This window comes from Eretmochelys imbricata, chromosome 11 (assembly GCF_965152235.1).
Source record: "Eretmochelys imbricata isolate rEreImb1 chromosome 11, rEreImb1.hap1, whole genome shotgun sequence".
Lineage (NCBI taxonomy): Eukaryota > Metazoa > Chordata > Testudines > Cheloniidae > Eretmochelys > Eretmochelys imbricata.
The window spans coordinates 75831263-75843968 of NC_135582.1; the positions used below are offsets into that span (position 1 = coordinate 75831263).

At 51.7% G+C, this 12706-nt stretch overlaps 1 protein-coding gene across 1 annotated transcript in view; it reads right to left on the bottom strand.

Moving 5' to 3' along the window:
• Positions 1–12245, bottom strand: part of LOC144272110 (uncharacterized) — a 36649-nt gene extending 24404 nt beyond the window's left edge. The window contains exons 1-3 of the mRNA XM_077829960.1: positions 12068–12245; positions 7554–7628; positions 5013–5139 (exon numbers count right to left, since the gene is read on the bottom strand). Coding sequence (XP_077686086.1) covers positions 5013–5139; positions 7554–7577 — 151 coding nt within the window. The 5' untranslated portion in view covers positions 7578–7628; positions 12068–12245. The remainder of the gene's footprint in view (positions 1–5012; positions 5140–7553; positions 7629–12067) is intronic.
• Positions 12246–12706: the final 461 nt, after the last annotated feature.

Consider the following 12706-nt stretch of genomic DNA (forward strand, 5'->3'; position numbering starts at 1 on the left):
CGGCATGAGCCTGCCCCAGTAACACCACGATCTCCAAATTGCTGGGGACCACGGTTTTAGAGAAATCTGTGTTCATGTCCTCATCACTGCGCTGCCGTCGCCTCCTCGCCTGGTTTTTCAGGTGCTGGTTCTGCATAAACTGCACGATAATGCGTGAGGTGTTTACAATGGCCATAACTGCTGCAGTGAGCTGAATGGGCTCCATGCTTACCATGCTATGGCGTCTGCTCGGGCAATCCAGGGAAAAGGGCGCAAAATGATTGTGTGCTGTTGCTTTCACGGAGGGAGGGAGGGTTGACTGATGACATTTACCCATAACCACCCACGGCAAATTTTTGGCCACATCAGGCATTGGGAGCTCAGCCCAGAATTCCAATGGGCAGCAGGGACTGTGGGATAACTGCCCACAGTGCACTGCTCGGAACGTTGACGCTTGTCACAGTACTGTGCACGCACACCGCCGAATTAAATGTGCTTAGTGGGGACGCACGCACTCGACTTTATACACTCTGTCCCCAAAAATCGACTTCTGTAAAATCGGAGTACTTTCGTAGTGTAGACATGGCCTGAGTGTTAAAGACAGGAACACTTCTTAAGCTGCTTTCAGTTTAAGCCTACAGCTGATAGGGGATGCGGTTTCAGTCCTGGGTCTGGATTTGCAGCAGGCTACCGGGTCAGGCTCAAACCCAGCAGGGCACTAGAGTCCCAAGCTGCCAGGGCAGGTGTCATAACCCTGAGGGTAGCCTAAAATTCCTCCTTACCTGTAAGGGGTTAAGAAGCTCAAATAACCTGGTTGGCACCTGACCAAAGGAATCCATGGGGACAAAAGATACTTTTAAACCTGGGGGCGGGAGGAAAAAGGCTTTGTTTTGGGTTCTTTGTTTCTGTGTTTATTCGCTCTTGGGACTAAGAGGAACTGGATATCAATCCATGTCCTCCAAACCTTTCTGAACCAGTCTCTCCTATTCCAGAAATTGTAAATACAGCCAGGCAAGGCGTATTAGTTTATCTTTGTTTTCTCAACTATGAATTTTCCCTTTGCTGAAGGAAGGTTTATCCCTGTTTTGTTGTAACTTTGAAACTAAGGCTAGTGGGTGTTCCTCTGTGTTTTGTGCATCTTTTGTTACTCTGTAAAGTTATCTTCCAACCTGATTTTACAGATGGGATTTTTACCTTTTCTATTTTCTTTTCTTTTTTTTTTAAATAAAATTCTTCTTTTTAAGAAGTGATTGATTTTTTTTTCAGTGTCCAAAGATCCAGGGATTTGGGTTTGTGTTCACTTTGTAACCAATTGGTTAGGATATTATTCTCAAGCTTCCCCAGGAAAGGGGGTGCAAGGGCTGGGGAGGGATGGATATTTTGGGGGAACAGGAACTCCAAGTGGTCCTTTCCCTGATTCTTTGTCTAAATTACTTGATGGTGGCAGCATACTGTTCAAGGATAAGGTGGAATTTGTGCCTTGGGAAAGTTTTTAACCTAAGCTGGTAAAAATAAGCTTAGGGGGACTTGCACGTGGGTCCCCACATCTGTACCCCAGAGTTCAGAGTGGGGAAGCCGTGGGATCATTTTGAACCAAAACCACAGTAGGATTTTAAAAGGACAATTTTTTTTTCCCTTTTGGCTGCTTGGAAGCAGGTTTTTTAGCTGAGAGCAGCTGGAGTTTTTTTCTCTGCCTCAGGGCAGAGGGGTTAAATTGCAACAAAACAGGGATAAACCTCCCTCCAGCAAAGGGAAAATTCACAAATTGAGAAAACAAAGAAACTAATATGCCTTGCCTGGCTGTATTTACAATTACTGGTTCAGAATGGTTTGGAGGACATGGATTGATGTCCGGTCCCTCTTAGTGCCAAGAGCAAACGAACACAGAAACAAAGAACCCAAAACAAAGCCTCTTCCCTCCCCTCCCCCCGCCCCCAGGTTTGAAAGTATCTTTTGTGCCCATTGGTTCCTTTGGTCAGGTGCAAACCAGGTTATTTGAGCTTCTTAACCCCTTACAGATAAGGAGGGATTTTAGGTTAACCTTATGGTTATGACAGCAGGAAAGCAGGGGCAGAAGCAGTCTTGGCACATCAGTTGGCAGCCCCAAGGGGGTTTCTGTGATCCAACCCGTCACACACCTCTATCACTTTGGCACCAAGAAAGAGGGAAGACAGAGAAGACGGTCTACATGATCAACCTGGTTCCAATCACAAGCCTTCTCAAAGGCAGTGAGGTAGGCACCTATACCCTCCTCTCATTAAACTGGGCCAACCATTTGGTAACTGGGCTCCTATGGAACTGGCTTCCGTGGTCTCTCCCCACTTTCCCCCTTATGGGACTTCTTGCTTCTCCATACCCACTCCATGCTATCACGGCTCTTCCTGGTTTTTCCTCTGCTTCTCCTCATGTTTATCCTTTTCTCTGGATCAGCTCGCTGCCTTTCGCGGTCTGCTTGTCTCTGTTCCTCCATCTGAAGCTCCTTTGCTTTCTCCACTCCAACTCTCAATGCTTCAACTCTAGCAAAGGGGGAACCGGATCATCAGGATGCCACCCCCCCCCAGCTGCTGTTGCAGGTGCCTCTGTGACCCTGGGACTCTCTCAAAATCCCACCTGGCTTTGGACCCTAATTCTTGATCCGATCATCCTTCTCCAGCCATGCAGTTGGTTGAGCCTTGTGTAACTTTCCAACACTGAACACTCTCCCACCGCTCTGCTCTGTGATGCTCTTCTCAGGGAGGTGGATATACACCATTTTCTTGCTGTTTCCTTTGACTAATCTTATTTTTACTGCTGCAAGTCACTTCTTGCAAAATCCTCCTGTTGCATTCAGAATCCCACCAGCTGCCCACAACTGTCATGGATCCTCACGCTCTGTCCTATGCCCCAGCTTTTAAACAGTCCCTAGAGGAACCCCTTCACTGTGCCAAATCCCCAAGGGGTCCCACTCTTCTCTCAGGGTAGGCTATGCAGCCTCAATGCCTCCAAGACTGAGCCTCTGGGCTCCAGCTCTCCTGCCTCACACCATGAGCTGTGCCCAGCAAGTCCAGCTGAGACAGACTCCTGGTCAGAGACTGTTAGACTCTCCAGGGATTAATGCACCCAGCAAGTATCTGCAGGGACACCCGGCAGCCTTTTCAAAAATGGTAGGGTATATTAGCCAACTGGAACACAGCAGAGGCAAATCCTTAGGTTAGCACAGAGAAATAAAGGTTAAGACATAACCCATACTGGCCAAAGCCCTTGAGCCACGCTGCCATAGGAACCCATTTAAGTGTCCTTTCCCTGTATCTATCCCTTTGTCTTACTTCCAGGAAAGCTCTCTGTCTCTGGGAGCCCAGTTCTTCCTGCTCCTCAAAACACATTGAGTTCACATGCACTCCACCCAGACAAGCTGGATGCCTCTCATTGATAGGTGTCAAGTGTTCAGTCCTGGGGGTTACTGTGGACTCTGTAAGGACTTCCACTGATATGGGTTAGTCCCAGTCAGTCCCATAATGAGCCATTCGTATCACCCCATGACAGCTTTTCACACTCAGAACAGAGCAACCCCAAATACAGAGGGCAGCTGAGGCACGTATTGGAGTAACAGAAATATTACCAAAATTCCCACATCCATCACATACACACTGGTCACAGCCCTTGGAGAGAAGCAAAGCACAGGGGCTGGACTTTAGGCCAGTGAACACAATGAAGGGTGAGGGGACTACAAGCCTTAAACCTTGATCGAGATGCAGGGGCACCTATGTCCCTGCCCACAGACAGGTGATGGTTGGAGGCCTGGTACCTGAGAGGGCATTCCTTGAGCAGACTTTGGAGGGGGTCAAACATGTAGCTCCCCCAGACCTGTGACATCAGAAAAGCAGTTTTGGAAGAATTAGGGAATCCAGTGGGTTAGGTGCAGTAGGAGGGCGTATTAACCCCCGCACACACACACACACACATCTGGGTAAGGCTGGGGAATTAGACACTATAATTCAGGAGCAACAGACTAATTCCTCTGGAAAAGGAGACTGCGATAAACAAGAATCAGGCAACGTGGCATCAGAAGGGACTGACGAAAAGATCCAAAAAGCCTGGAGGGAAGGTAGACCATGGCTGCTGGAGATAGGGGTGGGGAAGAGAAAGACCTGGCAAGTCCCCAGAAGTCTCACTGCCACCCTGTGACATCATCGACAAACAGCACATTTGTGCCGGGGCAGCAGTGATCCTCTGCGTCAGAGGAACAAAGTAAGGATTCAGGAATAGTGGCCAGGGTCGCAGTGCTAGACACAGCGGGAGGGGGAGGGATTGCGTCAGGGGCAGCGAGTGGTGAATGAAGGACAAGAGTTTAATATTTGGGGAAAAAAAACTGTAAAATTAAGTGCAACTGAACAGAAATAAAACTGGAGCGTAGGTTCTGAAGCAGCAAGGCCTGGGCAGGAATTCTGTGTGAAAGGGCTGGAATCCCCCACTACTCCAGAGCCCCAAAACCTCTTCTCCTTCCCACTGACCCACCCTGCTCCCTTCCTGGGTGCCCTTCCTCCACAATCCCCTTCTTTCCTCCCACTGCTCTCAGCCCACTCCAGAACATCTACTCCCCTTCTCCTCCCCTCCCACTGCTCCGTTTCCCTGTCACCCATGGACTCCTGAGTGACAACCTCCTACGCTCGCCTATCAAAACATGGGCTCACCTGACTGTCACGCCGTCCATGTACCTCGTAGTTCCCCTGTTTACTGGACTGTATCTAGAATTGTACCAGCTGCAGAGAGACCCCGTCAGATGAGGAAAGGGGTGAATGCTCTAGTTATTCATTACTTCTAATGCAACCATTAAGGATAAATTAAACTAAATTTTATAAATCATATTTTTTTCAAAATGGCTGACATCAAAATACACACACGTCCAGAAATGACACCGGGGAAGGACATGAAGCAAAAAGCCAGGCATGGAAACCTGCCAAAAATTACAGGCTGAGTAAAGGTCCAGAGTTATTACTACTCGGGTTCTGTAGAGACCCCACAGCTTCTAGTAACCAGGGCACAGGAATCCTTACCCAGTGAGGCCACAGTGGCATAGTTCTCCTGCATGACCTCCCTGTAGAGGGCTCTCTGAGCAGGGTCTAGCAGAGCCCATTCCCCCTCCGTGAAGTACACAGCCAGCTCCTCGAAGGTCACCGACCCCTGAAAGAACAAGCGTCGCCCACTCAGAACCTGCTACCCAGTGACAACACCAGTATTCACAGGAGAGCAGGGCCAATAAAATGAATAAATGAATAAAAAGAAATCTGAGGAGGTTCAACAAGGACAACTGCAGAGTCCTGCACTTGGGAAGGAAGAATCCCATGCACCGCTACAGACTGAGGACCTACTGGCTAAGCAGCAGTTCTGCAGAGAGGGACCTGGGGATTACAGTGGACGAGAAGCTGGATATAAGTCAGCAGTGTGCCCTTGTTGCCAAGAAGGCCAATGGCATATTGCTAGCAGATCGAGGGAAGTAATTATTCTCCTCTATTTGACACTTGTGAGGCCACACCTGGAGTTTTGGTCCCCCGCATTTCAGAAGGGATGTGGACAAATTGGAGAGAGTCCAGCCAAGGGCAACAAAAATAATTAGGGGGCTGGGGCACATGACTTACGAGGAGAGGCTGAGGGAACTGTGCTTATTTAGTCTGCAGAAGAGAAGAGTGAGGGGGGATTTGATAGCAGCCTTCAACTACCTAAAGGGGGGTTCCAAAGAGGATGGAGCTAGGCTGTTCTCCGTGGTGGCAGAAGACAAAACAAGGAGAAATGGTCTCAAGTTGCAGTGGGAGAGGTCTACGTTGGATATTAGGAAACACTATTTCACTAGGAGTGTGGTGAAGCACTGGAATGGGTTACCTAGAGAGGTGGTGGACTCTCCATCCTTAGAATTTTTAAAGGCCCGGCTTGACAAAGTCCTGGCTGGGATGATTTAGTTGGTGTTGGTCCTGCTTTGAGCAGGGGGTTGGACTCTATGACCTTCTGAGGTCTCTTCCAACCCTAATCTTCATGATTCTATGAATGCTCTGGGAAGGACACAGTAACAGAGTCCAATCCCTATCCCACTCACAGCAGCCAGGAAGCACCCGTGTGAGGGGAGAAAGAGAGAGCCCCTTCTCCCTGCCAGGAGACACAGGGAGCAAGGCCCTTCATATTTATCACATACCTAGTAAGCAGGGGCTGGTACAGGAGATGGAACCCCAGCAGGGTCCAGGGACAGTCCCTGGTAAGAATCCCAAAACCCTAACCATAAAAACAAAATAGATAGCAAATGGAGGAAAGGGGAAGTCAAAAGGAAAGAATATAAGTCAGCAGCTTGGAATTATAGAAAATTCATAAGGGAAGCAAAGGGGCAAAAGGGAAATCTATGGCCATCAGAGAAAAGTACAATAGAAAGGATTTTTTTAAAGTATATTAACAACAAAGTATCTTAACAATGGCATTAGTCCATTACTATGATAAAATTATCAGTAATAATACACAGAAGGCAAAAGTGTTCAGTGAATATGTTCTGTACCAAAGGAAAAAAACAAACAGATAATACAATCATATTGTATGATGATAATGACACTCTTTACATTCCAGTAACAACTCATGAGAATGTTAAACAGCAGCTACTAAAGTTAGACATTTTTAAAATCAGCAGGTCCAGACAACTTGTATCCAGAAGTTTTAAAAGAATTGGCTGAGGAGCTCACTGGATCATTGTTGTTGATTTTCAATGGGTCTTGGAACACTGGGAAAACTTCAGAAAAATGGAAGAAAGATAGTCCTGTGCCAATATTCAGAATTTGAAAAGGGGATGACCAGGTAATTATAGGACTGTCCATCTGACATTGATACCAGGTAAGATAATGGAGACCCTGATAATTGCACTGATAAAAGATTAAAGGAGGGTAATACAATTAACACCAATCAACATAGGTTGAGATCCTAGCAAACTAACTGCATAATTTTTTGGATGAGATTAGAAGTTTGGTTGATAAAGGTAATAGCACTGATGTAATATACGTGGATATCTGTAAGGCATTTGTCTTGGTACAGAACAATTCAAAATTAACATTGCACACATGAAATACATTAAAAAGTGGCTAACTGATAGATCTCAAAATGTAACTGTAAGTGGGGAACTATGGTTGAGTAGGTGTGTGTCTAGTGGGATCTCCTGGCTCTGTGCTATGTAACATTTTAATCAATAACCTGGAAGACAACATAAAGTCGTCATTGATAAAGTTTGCAGATGACGCAAAGATTGGGAGAGGGGCAAATAACTAAGTGCATCGGTAGGTTTAGTCTTCAGCACTGGGAGTTTGGGAAGTTTTCCCACGTCTGGCCAGGGGGGTTATTTCACAAACAGGGGAAGTCCCACTCCCAACCCCCATGAGCCTGTTCCTTGAAAGCTAGCCCCAGAGTCAACCAGTTCCAGCAGAATGGTCGCACCCTGTCCCTTCCCTTTCTCTACCTTGTGTATTTCCAGCCCCGCTCCTCCCACCTCCAGCAGCTCCCATCCTCCTGTGCATTTACTGCCCCTCTCCCTCCCGCCAGAACCCACCACCAGCTCCCAGACAATCCCTTACCTGAGCCAGCTCCACTGACGCCATTTCCTTTATGCTGGGAAGATCTGGAGCAAAATGTGGATGTTATTCTGCAGCCTGTCAGGGCGAAAAGGGCAACTGGAGTGATTTCAGAAGGGGTTTTGTCCATTTCACATTCTCTATTCATCCCAGGCTTTCTCCCTGCAAAGACACATTCTAGGTTCTGCTGCACTGAGAAACTCTTACGGTACGTCTACACCAGACCGATACAGCTTTGGATTTCCTACTTTTGAGAGGTTTGAGTGTTACTGAACTCGACCTGCTGGAAGGGCTCAGGACAGCACTGGGCACCCTTAGCGCTGCATTAATGAAGTTTTCAGTGAATATGGATGTTCAATAAACAAACAGAAAAGGATGGTTCCCCACCCCACCTGCCATTCACAGGCCCTGGGCCTGGCAACTTGAAGGGGGAAAGAAAGGTGGATGGAGCTGAGAGGTTCCCTGGAAGTCGGAAGGGGTAGCAGCTGGGGATGACTGACAGTGGAGTTGGGGGGAGCAGGGTTGGGTCATGGAGTGGAGTGGGGTGGCAGCTGGGACTGGGTAACCTGGGGCTGCGTGGTCTCCATGTGGGAGATTTGCTTCTCCCTTCCCCTCACGTGCCCCTTCCATGCTCTGTTGCCAGCAGAGAATGGGCACCCTAGGGAATGGCTCAGGGCAACAATTCCCTACCAAACCAAGGACAAAGCACTGCAGATCCAAGGGGTAGAAAACACCCCACATCTGAGGAAATATTAAATTGACACCAGAGAATTAGAGAGAAAATGGGGCAAAAGCTGAATGGGGAAATTGTCAATAATTTGAGAGAAAAGAAGAAGAAATCGACATAGATTTTATATCCATACTTGATAATTACAGAGAAGTGACAAAATCACAGGGGATGTCACGCTCCCTCGCCCCTGTCATTTATGACTGCTCCAAACTCACACTGTCTCTCCCTCCATCTCTGCCCTTCCCCGACCCTTCCCTGCCTGGAACCTCCACACCCCAGACACTCAAAGGAGAACCCCACAAAGCCGGTCTCTTCCCCTCCTCAATCCCGTTTTGCCACTGGGCAGCTTGTGGCAGGAGATCAGTGGCTTCAGTGCTGTTAAGGCAGCTCAGATCCCACCCACAGGTGGATTGGGGGGAGGGATAGCTCAGTGGCTTGAGCATTGGCCTACTAAACCCAGGGTTGTGAATTCAATCCTTGAGGGGGCCATTTAGAGATCGGGGGCAAAAACTGGGGACTGGTCCTGCTTTGAGCAGGGGGCTGGACCATTAAATGACCTCCTGAGGTCCCTTCCAACCCAGATAGATTATTAACAACAATTCCCAGGAGATTCCCAGGAGCTGTGAGATCTGAGGATCCTGGTGACATTTGTGTAGAGTCACTTTTCTGACCATCCCCTGGTCTCACTCAGTCACCTGGAGTCTCCAGCTCAGCAGTTGGGGTTGGCAGAGCCTGGGGCTGCCTTAGGGGGCTAGTTCCAGCCACTGGAGAAAGTCCCCCCCTGGACTGGGCAAGGAGGAGGTTTTAATGAAGGTCTATCCACAGCACAGACCCAGGGCTCAGCCTGGGCTCCCAGAGCACAGGGGGGCAGCACCATTCCACCCGAGAAACTCAACCCTGATACCTTGAGTAAAGAGAGAGAGAGAGAGCAGCGTCCCCTCCCTTAGCAACAGCCAGAGAGCCCTCTGGTGACAGCAGCTAAGGACACCACTTCCCCGATCTTATCCGCTCCCATGTTAATCCAGAGTCACTCCTTTTCCTTCCTTGCAGCAACTCTGGAGTCAATGAGACCAGAAATGTGACACTGGGGAGGGGAAGATGCAAAAATCTGTTTAAACACATCCTGGGAGGGAAGGTTCCAGGCCTTCCCCCCTGCCCCACTCCCCACATCTGGGGCAATGACTTAGGGCAACTATCTTCCCTCCAAACCCTGAACATCCTACAGTTCTGAAGGGGGAGAGAAATAAAATTTGTGGTGATTTTATATTAGTATTTGATAAATGGAGAGAAAGTTATCACTGCCCCCGACCGGTCACTCACACAGGCATCAGGGAGCCCTGGCCAATGCTGCTTTAACAGGAGATGGGAGGGGATGGAGGAGCCAGAAGAGTCAATAAACTTCCATGCCCGGTCACTGGCTAAAAATGGCCACCATGGACCCACCCCAGAGGTGGCTGGGTCTCAGCACTGCAGGAAGAGACCCCTCATGGTGACTGTTCACCACGGGCTCTGGGGACCCTTCTGGTGAAAGCAGCTATCGGAATGTGAGGAGTTAGTACAGGAGGACGGAGTGTCTCAGCTGCTCTGGGCAATGCCTGGCAGGGAGAACAGGGACCCATCCACATACAAGGCAGGCCCCTCAGGGGAGTAAACGTCTTGTCTTGCACGTCTTGTCTCGCACCGTCTGGGGAAAGGAAATTTAGTCAGGGACCGGCCACATCTCCTGTTAGCAGCTGGGAGACACCAGATAGCGTGATGCCCAGATGGTGTGAGGCCCTGCCTGGGATGTGTATCTGAAATGGGGTAAGTCACTCTGATCAGCCACCCTCTGGATTTTAATGGAGATAAAGGGGGAAGCAGATTCTCAAATGTGAGGGGAAAAGTTGATCACCGGGGAATTTAACTCCTCTGCAACCTCCACTATGGACAATGACTCAGCGCAACAGGGTCCCTCCAAAAGGGAGAAGGGACTTCACGTGAAAAATATGGGGAACACTTCAAAGCCTAAAAGGATTTTTTTAAAATTAATAATTGATGAATTATATGGAAATGGTAACATCAGAAATGTGGTAACAGTGTTCAGTAATTAAAAAGAAAAAGGAGTAAATATGAGAAATTTATCACAAATTAGAGGAAAGTGGAAAAGTCTGAGGGATTTTATATCAATAGTTGATACAAGGTAAAGAGGTAAAAGCGGAGTGGATTTCATATCAATATTTGATAATAACGGAGAAAAAGGGCAAAATGTGGAAGGATTTTATATCAATCAATATTCAAGGATTTAAGAAAAGGACAACATCTGAGGAGGTTTCATGTTAACATCAGATGATTAGATGGCGAAAATCTCAGAGGAAAATAAATCAGATATCAAGAGAGAAAATGGGGCAAAATGTCCAGGAATTTTCTGTCAATACTTCAGAACTGAAGAGAAAATGGGGTAAAAACAAAGCATTTCCTAATATAAGAGGAAAACACCAACACCTGGGGGGACTTGTCAACACTGAAGAATTGGAGGGAAAAGTGGGAACGTTTAAGGGGATTTGTGATGGGATGCAGCTGGCCTTTGCAGCTCCCTACAGGAGACCCCACGATCCTACTACATCCCATCCCAGGAAACGGCAAAGGTGGGTCCTCTGGGCCTCTCTAGGGCCGACCCAGGCCTCCCAGAAGCAGCCACTCAGAGCCCGGGAGGCTCAGAGAAAAGGAGCGGCGGGCACAGCAGCTCAGTCCCTGGCTGGACGGAAGGAGTAAAGCAGGGGGGCTCTTCCCTGGCCTGGTGCGAGAGAAGAAGCGGAGGACGGCGCCCCTGCGACAGGGCTGCAGACGGAAGGGCCCCGTAGGAAGAGGCCCAGGGAAACAGCAGGGATGGACTGGAGCGAGCAGTACGTGGCCGCTGTGTCGAGGGTCCCCAGGTTGGAACCTGGGGCAATGGCTGGGCCTGGGTTCCCCTGGCAACAGGGAAAATGGTGTAACCCCCAAAAGGGGACAGGCCTCGTTTGGGAGCCTGACCAAAGGGCTGAATGTAACGGGCCGGGAGCTGGGGCCGAAGGCCCTAGCCGGGGAAGCAGACTGCTTCTTGGGGGGACTCTAATACCCCGGCAGGGCTCACTGGGACTTTGGGCCTCGGCCAGGCGGCCGACCACGGAATTCCCCCCAAGCCGGCCGGCGGCCTGCAGGGGACGCCGGGGGAGACGAGGTCTGGGATGCTGCACCCCGCTGCTCCGAGATGCTCCCGAGGCCAGTGCCCCACCGGGCCCTTATCCGGCCACGTACAACGAACAGCGCAAGGCGATGGGTCCCCCTTGCCTGACAGCCACGGGGCGGCGGGGAGCCCTGGGCCGTGCTGCCTTCCCGGGAGCAGGGAGCGTGGAGGAGCCGGGAGGCCCCGGGGGTGGGCAGTGGGGTCTGGCAGCTCCTGGCTGAAGGGGCCGGGGGAGCAGCGGGGCCGGGCAGAGAAAGCGGCACAAGCCGTGGGCGAGAGCGGAGGACTCCGTCGCGGGAGGCGAAGGGGAAGCGACGGGGGTTTTACTCCCCATGGCTCACGCCGGAGCAGCGGGGCCGAGCCGGGAGGGTTGTGTCGGGCCGGGCGGGGGAAGAGGTGACACCAGAGGGGATTTCACCGCCCCCCCCCCGTGCGGGCCCCGGCTCTTCCCCCCCGGAAGGTCCTGGCTGCACCGAGCTGGGCAAATCCACCGCAGCTCACACGCTCTCTCCGCCCTGTCCCGGGGCAGCCCCGGCCGGCGCAGACCCAGCGCGGGAGCAGACCCCGGCCCGGCCCCTCGGTTACCTGGTCTCCGGCCCGGGGCGAGGCCCAGCCCCGCGGGGGAAGCCCCCAGGCTGGACGGGGCAGGCGCCCAGATCCCCCCCTTGTAGCCCGGCTGCCTGGTTACGGCGGCACCGGGGGCCCCAAGGCTCCGCGCAGCGGGGTCCGGCCCGGCGAGTTCGGGACCGAGGCCGGGGCAGCCCGGGACTTCCTCTCCCGGCACCCCGCGGGCCGGGGCCAGGTCAGACCCGCCCCCATCGCCCCTCCCCCGCAGCCCCCGGCCCGACTCCCCAGCGGGCCCCAGACAGCAACGTTACCTCCCCGCCGACCGGCTGCCTGCCGCGCCCCCCCGGACCCCGCCCGCTCCGCGGCTCCAGCCCCCCGGGCTCCGCCCGCAGTAGCTCCCGCGCCGGGCACGGCGGCTGGGGAGACCTCGGGCCGGGGCCGGGGCCGGGGCCGGGGCCGGGGCCGGGCAGGAAAGTGCCTCTGCTCGCCCGGCCCGTCCCCGCCCCAGCCCCATTCCCCGGCCGGGGCCGCCGGTCCGAGAGCTGCTGCCGGCGCCCGACAGGCGGGGCCGGGCCGGGCCGGCTCCTCCGGCTGCTCGGTCCCGTCGGCTGAGGCGCCGGCCCGGGGCTGGGCACGTGCCCTGCTGGCCTGGGGCCC